The 16,387-nt window shown below is 39.5% G+C and overlaps 2 protein-coding genes across 2 annotated transcripts in view; both read left to right on the top strand.

Annotated features, from left to right (window-relative positions):
* Positions 1-9,035, top strand: part of LOC147334107 (Fc receptor-like protein 1) — a 171,780-nt gene extending 162,745 nt beyond the window's left edge. Inside the window, exons 5-7 of the mRNA XM_086286618.1 lie at positions 6,534-6,611; positions 8,422-8,487; positions 8,608-9,035. Of these exons, the coding sequence (XP_086142744.1) occupies positions 6,534-6,611; positions 8,422-8,487; positions 8,608-8,687 (224 nt within the window). The 3' untranslated portion in view covers positions 8,688-9,035. The remainder of the gene's footprint in view (positions 1-6,533; positions 6,612-8,421; positions 8,488-8,607) is intronic.
* On the top strand, positions 2,524-4,061 carry LOC147334108 (Fc receptor-like protein 5). The gene is made up of 6 exons (XM_086287742.1): positions 2,524-2,554; positions 2,695-2,730; positions 2,849-3,121; positions 3,201-3,446; positions 3,533-3,700; positions 4,045-4,061. The coding sequence occupies exons 1-6, from the start codon at positions 2,524-2,526 to the stop codon at positions 4,059-4,061; spliced, it is 771 nt and encodes a 256-aa protein (XP_086143868.1).
* Positions 9,036-16,387: the final 7,352 nt, after the last annotated feature.

The following is a 16,387-nucleotide window of genomic DNA, read 5'->3' as shown; positions in this document are numbered from 1 at the left end:
ACCCTGCAGGGACAAAGGCCCTCGTGGACTGGGATTAGACTGCTGATTTACTGTGAATGAATTTGTATATGATGCATTAAACTGCTGAGGTATAAGAAATACTGTTTTCAGAGAATCATGGCCTTATTTGTCTGATTAGAAAGAACAGAACATACTGCACAGGAAGCCAAGGTCATAACTTAGGCTCACTGAGAGAGAGAAAGAATGTGGATGTTGTATAGAATAAAGAGAGTGTGAATTGAGCATTTATACACCAAGTGTTGTTCTTCATTCAGCCCAAAGATTAAAGAATTGGGAGATTTAACAACTATGGGATTTCAACAGAACAAACACAGGTGGGATCAAGAAGAAGCCCAACAACAAGATGGCTTTTAAGCTAAAGTCTGATTTTTGCTCATATTCAGATGTGTTCCTGTTGGCTTCATCAAATAATAAACATTCAGTGCAGTGAAAATAAGAACGTCTGAGGCCGAGTTGCTTTTTGGGAACAAGAAGTGAATATATTTGGATGAGAGGGCACTGCAAATAGACAGTATAAAACATGAGCAAAGCATCCAAGTCTGAAAACCAAAGCCAGTGCAGAAGTGTCTTAAAGCTGCATTAACATGAAAAACACCAGATAGCAATAGATGAAAAAGAAGACATCTGGTCCTATAGAGGTTAGCGTGAAAACAGCTTTCTAAAATGACCTCCAAAACACTTTGCTCCTGAGTTTATGGACTTAGTCACTCACTTTGGGTCATACTGAATAATTTAATTATGGTCTGTAAACTTGGTCTTACAATATTGGAAAAGGAGGAATATCAGGTTTATTTTGTTTGCTAACTGGCTGATGGCCTCTCAATAACACATTTTTGCATGAACAGTTTCAGACAGCCACCTCTCATCACATGGTGTTTTTGTTTTGTTGGGTTTTTTTTTTACAACCAAGCAACTGGACAAAAAAATAGCATTTTTGTGCATCAGGGAAAAAGAATGATGTGAATGAGGCCTTGTTCCAATAGCCCATCACTACCGGGGAGCACAACAGGTTAAGAAAGCTTGTTTAAGATTTAAATCCTATGTTCTCCCCACCAGGCAGGTGTGTATCTGAGCGCATCAACCATTTTCCTCCATATTTGCCATTCAAAGTGTTCTCTTCTTTTGTTTAGGCTTTCGAAACTATGGTGAAGCCTACACATTAACATTAGCCCACTCTCATCAGAACTGTATGAAATTGTTATGGAATGTCTAAAAGTGCTGTCTTTGTATGAGCTGTCAGGTGTCTGGGTGTCAGGATAAAAACTGATTCCACCTTTATCAATATTTTGCCATTGTCCTGATTCCAGCTTTCAAAAACAAGGTCTCCTGTTTGTTCTCTCAACATGTTAGTCTAACCACATGATTTTATGTGTTTTTATTAGTATTATTCTTTAAAAATGTAGGGCATATCAACCCATCTCTCCCATATTCTTTCTTTTAGAGTTTTTTTCTGCTTTGGTGAAATAATGTGTAAATCAGTAACTAGTTGTTAGATGTTAATATCAGCCCTGAAGCTACCATATTCCCTTATGCAGACAACAGCTAAAGTTTGATCACAAATTTATTTTACAAATGTTTCACAATAAAAGTCTTGAAAAAAAATTCACAAATCTTTACTTTTACAATAGAACGACTGTCGACTAAACAACTAAAAAAACGACTGTCACTATGTTGCTAATAGGTACCCTGCATCTTTTAAGGTTGTCTTTTGAGTTTATTCCATAAATTAACAATCTTAAAATACAGTTTTTAAGCAGAAAATAGTTTTTTTTTTCATTAAAAAATCATTAAAAAATATGTTTATGTTATTATATATGTTTAAATATGTCAACTGGAATTAAAAAGTTTATTTTAATGTGCTTACAGCATAATCAGGAGACATCTGAACCCCCACAAAGTCCCAACAGTATTTTTCATTATGAAACCTTATTTTATGAGTTCAGCATGTTAATATCAAACTCTGGAAGCATCACTGATGATCTGCTTGTATCCATGTTAGTGTTTAAAGTCCAACATCTCCCTCTAGTGGCCACATATAAACATGTGTGAGGATGGTGTTAATGTAAATGTGAATCATAGTGTTCCAGTCAGTCATCAGTGTGTCTCTGCACAGCTGTAATTAAAATGTGTTCAGAGGGCCTCAGTGTCTGAATGGTTCCAGTTCAGCTCCATAACAGCAGCGTCCCTGGACATGGATTTGTTCATTAACCAAACTACAGATCACTGAGAGCAGAGGACATTTTTTGCCATATTTCTTTTCATATATGAAAAGAACTGACAAATGTCTTAATTCAGAAAAAATGCGAATTAAGAAAAAAAATCCCTGCTGTGTGCATATAGTTTGTTTTTTTTAAGTCATTTGATGATTTTAGAAATTGAATATTTATAGTCCCCCCTCACTGTGTTTGAACCAATAGAAAGCTGGTGCTCAGAGGAAGAGGGCGGGCTTTACTTGGTGTCAGTGACAGAAATGAAAAAAAGCTCAAATGAGTGAGAAGGACGATGAAGGAAACATCTGTGCTGTGTCTGCTCTGTAAGTAGAATCTCTGTGTTTGTTTGAAATCTTTGAATTCTTCAAATCAGGTCCAAAAAATACGTATAAGGTTGAGGAAACTTTTTGGGAGTTGTTCTTTATGTTCACCTCAAATCAACCTGAGTGTCATTTCTCTTTAGTTCTGATCTCACTGCTGAGCTGCACAACAAACCAAGGTCAGTAAGCTTCTTCTGTCACAGTTTAAACCTGAGAAATGCTCACTGATATGACCTGATTGGGTTTAGAATGTAAAGTAAACAGATCTTCTTCTTTTTTTCATTGTAACCCTCACAGCTCATCTGACTGTGAGTCCCAGCAGCTCTCAGTTCTTTAGAGGAGACTTTGTGTCTCTGAGCTGTGAGGAGGACGACAGCTCTGCTGGATGGACTCTGAGGAGAAACACAAGCACGCGACAGAGGACTCAGTGTGGAGATGGGTGGGGAAAACCAGCTGGTTCAACTAATTCTTCCTGTAACATCAGTTACATCGACCCATGGGACAGTGGAGTTTACTGGTGTGAGTCCAGAGAGGGCCCCATCAGTAACATGGTTAACCTGACAGTCGCTGGTAAGCTGAGTGTGTGGAGTTAGTGTTGATGAAGCTGTGTGTAAATGGATGAAATGCTGTAGTTTGTCTCTGTGTTGAGGTGGATCAGTGATCCTGCAGAGTCCTGTCCTCCCTGTGATGGAGGGAGATGACGTCACTCTGCTCTGTAAAACAGAGACCACTCCCTCCAACCTCCCAGCTGCTTTCTATAAAGATGGCTCCCTCATCAGGAAGCAGCCTACAGGTCACATGACCATCCAGCATGTTTCCAGGTCTGATGAAGGCCTCTACAAGTGTGACATCAGCGGTCATGGAGAGTCTCCATCCAGCTGGATCACTGTCACAGGTGACACACTCACCTGTCTGTGTTTCTGCAGCTTTCAACATTCACAATGTGACGACAACTTAATGACTGTGTTTGCTTTATTTTAGACAAACCCCCAACCACACCTCCACCTACATCCACACCTCCACCTCTAACCTCTAACCCTGGTTCTTATCTTGTCCCTGTGTTGTCATGTGTTGGATCAGTCTGTGTTGTGGTTCTACTGGTGTTACTGGTTCTGCTGGTGAGACGATGTGTTAACAGGAAACCTGAAGGTGCGACTCAGACGTCTGAATGTTGCAGATTTTACATGTGTGATTTTATTTTATTGGGATTACATTTGTTTTTTAGCTGTACAGTCTTTAAGAAATCTAAACTCAAATTATAAATCTATGAATAATGAAACGTTTTTCAGTTTTCCATTTTTGTAGCGACACTTTAACAATGTGACAAGTTATTTGGAAAAGAAAAATCGCAAAAGATTAAAAAAAGGGAAACAACCATTCAGAGGAATCTTTGTTTTGTTTTTTATAAACCAGGAGTAACCAAATTTGAATAGCAGGATGAATTGTCTTGTTCATCAGCTACTATGAAAGCCATAGCTTTTTTGTATCTGCAGACTTTATTGGAGCATAACACAGTCACAGAATCATGCTAATTACTGTTAAGTAGCATCCAAACACAATGTTGGATTTTCATTGGTCAAAACTGGAGCACAAACTTCTCGAGTACTCTTATCCACACAGGAGTTGTATTATCTGTAAGATAATTGCATTAAAAATGCTCCAAAACCACAAATGCAGTCCTGAGATTCAGTTATGGGAATCCAATTGGCTGAGATGAAACTCAGCAGACAGCACTGAAACTGTAATTTTACCCAACTTGGCACAATTCTAGATTCTATCAATAGACCGTTCAAAAAATGTGCAACATTTTATTTATTATTATGCAATTTATGTTTCCCATTGTGAATTATGTCTCTCTCTATCCAATTAGACCCCAGCTTTGTGACAACTGCCAAAATATGCAGCACATATAATTTCTCTACAAGAGCTTTAGTAAAAGTTGAAAAGAGCAGGAAAATTTTTGGAATTTATCTCCTCATGATTACAAAAAGCTTAGATGTTGTAAGAGTTTGACTTGGTTTTAGTTTGGTGGAAATTATTTTTGATTGTGGTTACACTGGAGCAAAAAGCAGAAACAATCTTTCAAAAGTGGATACATCTAGATAATTAGCTGTTTCCATGAAACTTAATCTCATTAACCACATGAATTTTAGAAATTTAAAAAATGTTTCCATGTTTATGTCTGTGGATTAATTTCCTTCTTTGAAAACAGCTGTTTTACACCAGAATTTTCACCAAGAGATTTTAAGCAGGTCAAATTTATAAGCTAAGGTTATTTGTTTAAGATTAAGATTAATAACAGATATGATTCAAAGCAGAGAGATCCTCTTGGCTCTTGACGGAGGCCGTCGCACTTTCTCCTTCTCTGTTCTCCCTCTCCCTTATCTTTTCTGCTTGGCTTCTCATGTCTTTGTATAGTCTCGCTTATTCTCTAACCCTAAGAGAGTCTCCCAGACTTGTTCTCTAAAAACCTAAAGAATTATGGATTTGATCAACTGGTCCCTGAATGCAATTGACACCCTCGACAAGAAGCCTCGGTTCGGAAGAGCCCGTGACAAAACATTGAAGACACCTTTTCGAAACCATGATAACAGGGTTCTTGCTGATCGGCGCTGGCTTGGCCCTGGCTTATCGAAGGATAAAGAAAGGAGAAACGGCTGTTCAAACCCTCACAAGGCTGCCTGCTATGTTGATTGGAACAGTGGAGTGAGCTGTGGCTTCTCAGAATAGGCTCATCAGGTGCAGCACAGATGACATCTCGGCTGCTGTGAGTACTGAGACCGACTGACAACATCTGACATCTGACAGCAACTGACAACATCTCGGAGAGGCTCACAACTATCGTGAACACTTATGCCCTATGAGCAAAATGGATAACATTGTGAAGAGGCTCACAGCTCTCCAACGAGAGACTTGTGACCAGTGACGGAGTGACATGAGACAACTGTAAAATTGGAAGCAGTTTGTTCGCACTAACCAAAATAGCTACCATCTTCATTTCATGTGACTTTCTCCTTCCTCATTCAAGGCCACCCGCGTCGACCGAAGACTGTTGACTTTTGCCTAATCGGGTGAAGGGACACTTTCTCTCGTTTGAACACGGAACACACTCACACAAACCTACACTCACCCCCCCCCACCCACCCCCCACCCCCTCCAAACACCTTCGAAGCTTATCTTGTATGTTGTGAGATGTGATGATTCATGTGCTGAGGTGTTTTTTTTTCTCTGTTCTCAAACTGATCTCCCTGTTGGAGCTCAGTCTGGGGGAGTTATTTTTTCTTCTTGTCTTTCCTCGTGTGGTGCATTTTCCATTGTTATACCTCTCCGACCTGTCTTCCCCATGTGATGTTTGTTTAATGTATGTATGGTCAGAAGGGTAAGATCGCGCTGGCAAAGGTCGACAGCCTTAACAACAAATTTCCCACGCGTGGGACTAATAAAGGTATCTTATCTTAATACATAGTGAGTGAGAAAGGTGACTGGAAAGGAAAAACTCAATGCATCATGAATTACAGTAGTCCAGCCTGGAAGTAATAAATGCATGAACTAGTTTTTCAGCATCACTCTGAGACAGGATATTTCTAACTTTAGAGATGTTGCACAAATAGAGGAAAGCAGTCTTACATATTTGTTTAATATGTGCGTTGAAGGACATATCCTGGTCAAAAATGACTCCAAAGCTCCTCACAGTGTTAATGGAGGCTAAGAGACTCCCCCTTGAGTCTTTGATTAATGATCAGTGGTTGTTGATCAATGGTCATCACAATTTGCATATTAATGATCAAGGAACTGACCTCTTGGATGAGTGACGAAATGAAAATGCTGAAAACGTTACGTCCAGATGAACAGAATCAACTTTTTAGATATATATACATATGTATTGTACTGTACTGTATAACTGTACTGCTTTACATTTATGGGATATCAGTATTTATAATTCCATCTCAGTGATGACCTCTGTGCGTTTTGTGTTTTGCAGAGAATGATCGAGCTGCAGAAGATGTCAGTTATGGACAAATTATGGTCAAAGAGAAACAGAGTGAAATGAAGATGAGAGGTAAAACTGCGTTTCTTCATCTCCATCATGGTTTGATTTTATAGCCAGACACTAAGGATTTGGTTTAGCAGCTCAAATGGGTGACTTGGAGGTCACAGCTAGCAGGAGCTGTAGTCACAGTTTTGTTGGAAAGCAGAGGAAAGGGGCAATTAATTAACCTCTGCCTGTAAAACTCTTTCAGTGTCCACTCCCCGAGACCATTAATGCTCTGCATTAGCCTAGATATTTTATAAACCTCATATGATTTGATACATAAAATCTTATTTCAGCAAATAAGTGGTATAATAACTATTGCTAATACTAATAAACTGGCAGGTAAATAACATCCAAGATACTCCTGTGGCCATGGGCTGTGGTTTGTGGCTCAGCTGTAAGAGACAAAGGTGGGGCAAGATGGCTGAGGGCACAGCCTCATGTGATCATGGCCACAGGGCTGCAGAACTGTCTGCAAAGACAGTGGAGCTCCATCCAGACAAATTCTTGGAACTGAGTTGAGCTGTAAATAAGGCACAGTGTGTAGAAAAGCTCATTGCTATCCGCTGTCACTAGGAACAACCTGCTATTAAAAAAAGTCTGCTTCCAGCAGGCCACTGGTGTGAATGTCTATTGTCAGATTTTATGCTACTGCAGTGGGTCCTAGGTTCCTCCTAGGAATGCCCTGTGGTGAGAGTATGCAGGGTTAAGGAACTGATACTATTGATTGGCCCTGAGGCTCAACTGACATAAATCCAAGAGAACATCTCTGGGATGTTATTTTTCAGTCCATCTGATGCTTCATAGTTGCATCTCAGACTGTCTAGATCTTAAGTGACGTCCTGAACCAGATCTCCCAGGACAGAATCTGCAGTTTCATTAGGGCCCTGACATTGTTAGGAATGCATGGAAGCACACGAGGGCCATACAAACTGAGTTTCAGATGTCCAGCATAATTTTTTTAATTAAGTTTTTTAAGTTATTTGATTTAAATCACTTGAGTTAATCATTGATTGACAACCAGTTGATGTCAAGCACTATCTACCCCTGTTGATTGTCAGCCTGGTGACATCTCCTTCTTAACAAAAGAGGCTCATAGCACGTGATCACGCTTTCAACCTCCTACAACACCACTGCAGCGATGAACAGAGTCTATCTGTTGGTTGAACTTGGAATTCCAGATGAACAATGTGTTTTTGATTGCCAGTCATTGAATGAATTCTGTATCCTATTCAAGCACTTGTACTTATAATTAAGAGGCATTTCTAAATATATTTTAAAGCTCTTTTAATCATTTTAAATTTTTTTAACTTTGTTCTGAGTGTTTGTGCAAGCAAGATGGAGAGTAAATCATGAGAGGCTACAGTACATGTTTAAAATAAAGGATTTGACAGATCAACTGTGGGACTCGGGTGTTTCAGGAGGGCATAAAGAAACTGAACACACCAATGAGTCAGTACTGACTTTTTTAAATTCTGTTTAAAAACCACACAAGCTACTTCCTCTTGCTGATTCCAGAACAGGCAGTAACAGTGTTCATGTTGTCAGAACAAGTTTGCTTTTTGCTCTGTGGTGAAATATGTCAGCCTGAAAGAAGACGGCAGCTTTGTGGTCGTCTGCCCTCATTTTTATACAAACATCCCCCCAAGGTTCTGTGTGGTTACTGCGTTTCACAGAAGAGCTGCTGAGAAGGGGGGAAGAAACTATGCAGCCATAAAAAGATTTTTACTTAATCTCTTCATGAAGAACAGGACAAATATTTTGCCATAGCTGCAGTGTAGAAAATAACAGTAATGTAATGTGTGTAAATTCTTAATTTCTGCATTTTTCTTTACAGAGAGCGATTCAACTACAATCTACTCAGAAGTGAGAACAGGCGACTTCAGATCAAGTAGTCCCAAAGGTACAGCTGCTCTTTAACTTTGTACAGAGCCGAGCAAACCACATCTTCACTGAGACTCAGTAAGTCTAATCTCTGTCAAAAACAATACTGTAATGTTGTTTGAACTGTGTTTGTGTTCAGAGTTTAAACCAGAGACAGACGCCATCTACTCTTTACTGGTCCACCAGTCCAACCACTCATGTCCACCTGCTGGTCTCTAACTGGTCCCCCCAGCACCTCAGACCAGAGGACGTATGGAGCAGCAGTGCAGTAGCGTCTCTAAGTAACTACATGTCATTCTTTTGTTTCCTCATAACGAATGACTATAAGGAATCATGTTTCATCGTTTTGGCTAAATTATGTGGCCTAAATATCACATCCTATTTATAACTGGTGCTTTAACTGTGTTTGTTACAAAATCAGCAATGATAAATAATATAAATATGTTCATGTGATATCTTTGATAACTTTTACTGTTATTTATATTGTATTCATGTTTGTCGTCTCCTGCAGCAGTGATGTAATTTCTCTGAAGGACTAATAAATATTTGTATAAATGTTTATCTCTCAAGGGTTCAAAAAGACATTAAATGGAAAACTTGACTTGTTGGTTGTGGCTAACTGATACACATCTCTCTTCAATACAGAAAAAAACTGAATAACCACAGACTCAAAAAAGCGATGAGTGGCTGAAAACTGCACAGAAAAACCCTTCAGTACAGGATGTGCACGTTTGAGAGCAAAGAGTTTAATTTACATATTTATTTTTATATCACCCAAAAACCAGACAGCACCAGCTCACATGGTAAAAAAGAGAAAAGATGTTGATGTTTGTTAATTTTTTTCTAAACAAAAACACTAAAAAAGTGACTTCTCAGCTGACATGAAGCGTTTCACTAAACCTCATGAACATGACTCACACTGGTCATGTTTCCTGATCCAGCTCTGAGCTCCTCCTGTTAAATCTGTCAGTGCACTTTGAAATGGTCTCGAATCACATTTAAAGTCTGCTTCCATCCATCGTTAGCCTGCGTAGCTGTAAACAGGATGTGAAGCCACAAAGGGGTCGGAGCTGATGTTCAAACAATATTCAAAAACAGTTTGTCTTCAAACTGCAGAGTAACAGAACAAGTGCTGAGTGGGTTTGCTTAGCTTTGTCTCACGTTGAGGCAGCACACTGTCCTCAATTTAACAGCAGGAAATAAAAGAGATGAGCTCTGCAAACACATGAGAAGGTGACCTAAACTAAACTTGTCACCACAGATGTTTAGTATGACAGGCCACTAAAAAAGCCATCTAAGCCTTTAAGATGGGGCTCCTGTCACATCAGTTCACTGCTGGTAACATTAAACTGGGGCCTCTGGAAACACTTACCTTCACAAACTGCCGCCACCACACAACTCAGGACTCGAATGTGAGGCTGAAACAGACGTGGGTCATCCCAAAAACAATTAACAATCACATTTTATATGATCTATAAAGCTGCTGCTGTTTTCTTCCTGTTGAAAACGAGTTCTTTCTTCCCACGGGCACTAACTGCTGCTCACAGGGATTGCCTAATGGTTGTGGTTTTCCTTTGGCTTATCTACTATATACAGATGCCTAGAGTTGGCTGCTGTTGTTAATTAGTGATATAAAAATAAGACAGAATTAACATGAATACCTAGGTTTGCATTCAGTTATTTTCTATGAAGCTGTAGGCACTGGGGGACACATTTAGTGGGGGGTTGAAAGCATCTTGAGTATCAGACGCTCAGTTTTTCACGTTCTGATGAACTCGTTGTTGGTCGAGCTAATAAGTTATAACAACTAAACATGGAAGTGATGAGTGAGCAGCTCCCTTGCTTGAATTGGAAGTTTGAATTGGTTATAGATCTCCTGGCTGAGGATGTGACCCATGCTCCAAGAGCCAGAGTCCCTGCTGCGGCAGCCTGGGTTTAAATTGTGGCTGGGGTGTTTCCTGCAGATGTTCCCTCTACTTTACTGTCCGAGCCAATAAAGATAAAAACAAAAACTTGGATGCCACAGACAAACTGCTCACCCATTAAATCTTCATCTCTCTAACCTTGCTCTCTGTAGAGTCTTTGCCAGCATTGCTCAGATCCAAAGTGAACACCCCTTTTTTCCTTTAGCTCACTAAACATTTAAAATGTTGCTGCCACGATTACTTGATAATAAACTGTCTGAAAAACAAACTGTTGTAAAGTTAATGTCGACAGGTTCCCATACATTTTGCACAAATGACAGGGAGCAAGGTCAGGAACTGCAAGTGATTTTTTTAATAAGCCCTTTATAATCAGCAGCAATAATTTACTCTGGAGAAAATATTTGCAGCTTTAATTTAACTTATGAGCAAAATGTACAGTGCATCACTAAATGTAGACTTTTGGTTTACAAGTTAAACTCATGACGGAGCTCTTATAAGCCACAGAGCTTTAAAGCCAGGTTGCTTCTAACTTCTCCTTTCTGCACGGCCGCAGCTTCCTCATAGAAGTTCTGCTTTCGGCTATGATATTTCATAATCGAGTAAATCTTTAGTAGTATTGTGCAATGCTAGAAAACTTGAAACTACCCGATACCAAGTAAATACAGGACAAGTATGACCAATAAAAGTGCAGATACTGATATGTTTATTTTATGAAGGCAGATTATGTCAGTGAGAGTGTGTCATGGTCCTGGGTCGTTGGGCTTATAAGTGATTTATATTTCCTGTTTTATTGTGATAGTCCTGTGCACTTTGCGTTCCTCGATCTTGTTGTTTCTTGATTTGTTCCACCCGTGTTTCCAAACTGAGTATTTATTATTTAGACTATTTACACCTGACTTTCAGTATTTTTGTGGATTAAAGCAATAAAGTTTACGTTTGTTTAAGTTAACTTCTTTTCGCTGCAGTGCTGAGTTTGGCTTCACCTTTTGCCCAACACGCAACGAATCCTGACACTGTTTGAATTCTTGACTGTCTGCTCTCCTGATAACTGATGATGGAGGAGAAAACATGAAAACATGAAAAACAAATCAGGCTGAATTCAAGTTTGGTGGATCTTTATATTGTGAACCTTTATGAACACATTTTCTCACCTTTTCCTTTTGTAATGTCTCAAACTGAGATTGATATGGAAGTAGAATCATATTTAGCTTCATGAAGATTGTTGCTGACTTCAGTAAAATGGATTATGAGGACATTACGGAGCATGTGGGGGATGATCAGCAATGTATAAATGTGGATTGTTGCAACAGTAAAACATTACAGTTTGATTATCACAGTCACGTGTGTTTACCATCAACATGTGTGTTTAACTCTGTACTTACTGAGTGTTGTTCCCTGTGAGCTGGACTGTGTGTTTGTGGTCTGTGGTTAACTGAAGCTAACAGCTCTGCAGTCGTCCAGCATCCTGTTTCTGATAGAAAGAAACACTTCAGCTGCAGCTGTTTCAACACAGAGCTGCTCATTTAAACACAGGAAGGAACATGGAGATATCATCTGGAAACTCTGCACACAAACTATCAGTTCATTCAAAGTTAATGATGAATTACAACAAGAACTTATTCAAATATTTTTCACCATTTTATTTTATTTTATAAATACACCCTTTAGACTCAGGCGCATATTCACTTCGCACCAACATTTACATTATTTCCTCAAACCTTATTCTGAATCTGCTGGAAGGTGGTTTGTCTAATAATAGTGTTCATGCTGTGAGAACATGGTTGACTTCTGGTCTGTGGTGAAGTGTCGAACAGATGATGGCAACTTTGTGGTCGTCCATCTTGTTTTTCACAGAAACACTCACAAGTTCTTTGTGGTCTCAGATGTGAAGGTAAGAAAACTGTGAGAATCTGCTTTGGTTTATTAAAAATAATCTCTTCATGAAGCTGCAGGTACAGCTGCTGAAGATATATTTATGGAGTTTTTCTTTTCACTGAAATAGACTCAAACTCAAGAATCACACGGGTCCTTGAGGCCATGCAAAGTAAAAAACATTCAAATGTATGATTTTTTTCTAATAATATAAAGATAATTACCCATAAAGGAAATGAAGGTATTGTTAGTGTAATCTAAAATTGTTGCTTGTCTACTCCATGGCTACTCCGTCCAGGTGGTGCACTTATCTTGGCCTAATCAGAATACTGCTGCCACCAGTTTCAGTCAAACAAGATACTTTTGTCATATTTTTAATTAGTTTATAGAAGACATATTTACATGCTTATATAATGTAAATTTGTTCATCTTAGTAATATAACATATAAGTTATGGCACTGACAATATGCAGTGTATATAATATCCTCCACTGGGTCCAAGAATAAAAATATGGAGCTTACCCAAAGTAGGGTTTGATAAATGTGTCTTGTCCCCTGAACGCTCACTGTGGTTGCTGTCCATGGTTCTGATCTCCAACTACCTCACTGAACGACCACACTACGTCAGGCTGAAGGACATCACGTCTGACACCGTGGTCAGCAGCACCACAGGGAACTGTGTTGTCCCCTCTCCTCTTCACCCTGCACACCTCTAACATCTGCTGTAACTCTGAATCATGTCATATTCAGAAGTTTGCGGATGACATAGCCATCATGGGGTGTATCTGGGATGATCAGGAAGAGGAGTACAGAAGTCTGGTGAGGAACTTTGTCACATGGAGTCACACAAACCACCTACAACTCAACACCTCAAATACCAAGAAACTGGTTATGGACTTCAGGAGGTCCAGAGAAGGTCCACTGCCAATTCAAATAGAGGGAGCGGAGGTGGCGGTTGTCAACAAGTACCTCAGGCTGTGGGTGACAACAAACTGGAGTGGTCATACAACATGTAGCACCTGAATAAAAAGGCCAAAGCAGACTGTATTTCCTCAGGAGACTGAAGTCTATGCTATATTTATGCTTATATCCATAATGTCTTGATTTGTATTCTTACTTCTTTACTATGCAAATGTCTGTCTGTGTTTTGCTACTGGAAACTGAATTTCACAGAGTCTAAACTGTAGTGACATAAAACTACTGTAACAAACGGTGCTGAAGAGAATAAAGAATGAATGGAGATGAAGCTTGACATGTAAATAGTTTGTGTTTTTGTCCTGAAACACTGTTGGCAGTGATGTGGTGTGCCTGTGTTATGTGATCATACAAACCTGCATAGTCCCAACCTTGCTCTCTGTTATTTGTGCAAAATGCTTAGAACCTGTTGACATCAGTTATGCAACCATCTGTTCTTCAGCAAGAGCCTTAAAGAGGAGTTAGCCAGGATTTGAGCAGTGTTTTCAAGGACTTAGCTGATGGGTGAGCAGGTTGTGCTTTTGTTTTGAAAAATTAAAATGTACATCCTGCTGCACTGGAAGAGATTTCAGAATGAGGATTTCTACAAATGCTTCAACTTATCACAGAATTGAAAAATGTTGTTTTAGAGAAACGTTTTGTTGTGCTCAATGTGCAGTTGCAGTCTGACAAATGCAAAAATTAGCCTGGAACATATGAGGGGAAGTTCACAGACTTCATGACAAGTGACAAAACGAAACGGAAACTATACGAAAAAAAAAGAGCTAATAGGGGGAAATGCAGGTTGCTAGGTGGAATTAATTTAGGCTAAAAATGAAAGAAAGTACAAATAAATACAAGACACGAGGGACAAAAGAATACCAAAATAAAACAGGAAGTGATATGAGAAACAAATTAATTATTATAGCATCTACCTTACAATATAAAATGCCTTGAGGCAAGTCTTGTTGTGATTTTGTGTCATATAAATAAAACTGAATTGTATATGAACACCTAACACAAAAATGAACTTTTGGCCGACCAACCCATAGAAAAAGACGAAGAAGAAGAGGAGGCGGAGGAGGAGGGCTCAGTAAGAATTTTCAGTTAGATCGCTTCCTCATGTAGGATGGTCGGGGCAGCCTCACGAACAAAGATTGAAAAATCCGAGATGGAGGCAGTGAATTTAACATTCATTAAGCTAAATCTTTTAATCTGTATTCCCACTGTGGTGTATTTAGGACTTGCTAAATAATCTGTGGACACAGCAGTGACCAAGCTCTATTAATGAAGAGCCTGCAGAGGTGTTTTTACCCACAACAAAGGTAGCATTGCACCGCTCTGCTGCTGATCAGTGAATGGCTTTAGCTTGTAAAGAAGTAAAATAAAACTTCTTGACACAGCTGTCGGATGGCGAGAGTACAGTCAAACCTCCGAAGCATAAACGCGTCACACCACGAATGTGGAAGTGTTTGTCAAAGCTGATTTCCTGTTACGACTGCGATGGCTGCTGAAAAGTATCTACCGTTTTACTCGACTTTTCTGTTTGCTGTCGTGTGTGCAGGTTACATTTAGTTGTTATAAGGTCAAACATGTTTTAAACCTGCTGTTTTTTTAAATCCTGTTTGTAACAAAGGAAAGTAGCGTTTGGTTTAAGAGTGACTCGGTTACTGGCATTTCTGGCGGCACCTACAGATGCCACAACTTACAGCAGTTTTGTCAGTAATGCGTTAAAGAGTGATGTTGAATTTAACTCCAGAGTAGGGCCGCAACGGTTCAACGAGTATTTCAAACAATTCAACTATATTAAAATTATCCACACATAACTGTTAACTTTTAAATTATAAAGCAGGCGGACTGCAGCCGTCCTATTTTACAGGGCACGAGGTGTAGATCAGATTAATTTCAAAGCTTTTGTAACATTTTTCAGATTTGAAAGTGAAACAATATAAAATATCGTCTCAATTAAATTGTGTTAGTATTTAAAAACATTTCACAAGTAAATAAATATGGGATAGCTCAGTAGGTAGATTAGTGGCCCCATGATCGAAAGGTCAGGGGTTGGATTCCCCTGAACAGCCTGACCCTGAGTAAATTACCATCCCTACACACTGCCCTGCCCAGTGGCTGCCCACTGCTTCACTGAGTGACTGGGTCAAATTTTCCCACGGGGATCAATGAAGTATACATTATGTACGTGGGCCAGTAAAGCTCTGAGCTGCTGATTTTAGGTTAGACCGTAATAATAATTAATGTCTACTTCATGATTGTGTCTTATTTTTAGCAGGACAAAAACTTTGCATCAAAGCACAGGGCAAACTTCAGGATGCTGACATGCTTGTTTCTCTTGACTGCAGCCACCACACTCTCCTTTAGGTGTCCAGAAAATGTTTTATTTAAAAACTACAATTTAATATTGCAGATAAATACATGCCGGGGGGGGGGGGGGGGGGGGGGGGTGAACAATCGGACTGACGAAACAAAGAACATTGCAATTTCTAGAATGAAAAGAAATGAGCAGTTCACTTTTAAATGACCTGTATTTATTTTTTCTTTCTGGGTAGAGCTTGCCTGGTTCTTTGTGTTCTTGGTGCTGAGGATCTGTGTCTGGAGACGGGTCAGTAAACTGAGCCATGAACATCCTGGTGTATGTCCCAGGTTGGTTGAGGTGATGCAGGATGAAGTGCAGTCCCATACTGATGCATCCTCAGCTGACTGGTTTGCTCAGTAGTGAACCTGCAGGATGTCCAGCACCGGCTCTGATGTCCTTCAGGTGTCTCAACATGAGTCTCTCAAAGGACTTCATGACCACAGACGTCAGGGAGACAGACCTGTAGACATTTAATCCTGTGATAGTGGACTTCTTTGAGACTAGCAGATTACAAGTATTACATTTTTACTATTGTTGTCATTCGCTGCCACCATCTCAGAGCTCTTTATATTTTCTGTGGGTGGTTCATGGTTATTGCTAATTAGTGGCTCTGTTGGTAGAGAGGCTCATTTACCAACTGGAAAGTCAGGTGATCGATCACTGGCTCCTGTAGTCTGCGTGCCAAAGTATCCTTGGACAAGTATTTTCTTCTTAGGATGAACCCTGAGTTGTTCCTGATCAGAGTGTGAGAGTGCAAATCATAGAAAACGCTTAGCCGTAGAAAAAAGTTATGACTGT

This window comes from Aulonocara sp. 'chitande type north' Nkhata Bay, linkage group LG3 (genome assembly GCF_057382095.1).
Source record: "Aulonocara sp. 'chitande type north' Nkhata Bay isolate Kocher_YH1m ecotype deep benthic linkage group LG3, A_spYH_male_GT1.1, whole genome shotgun sequence".
NCBI lineage: Eukaryota > Metazoa > Chordata > Actinopteri > Cichliformes > Cichlidae > Aulonocara > Aulonocara sp. 'chitande type north' Nkhata Bay.
This window is presented reverse-complemented; position numbering and strand designations above follow the sequence as displayed.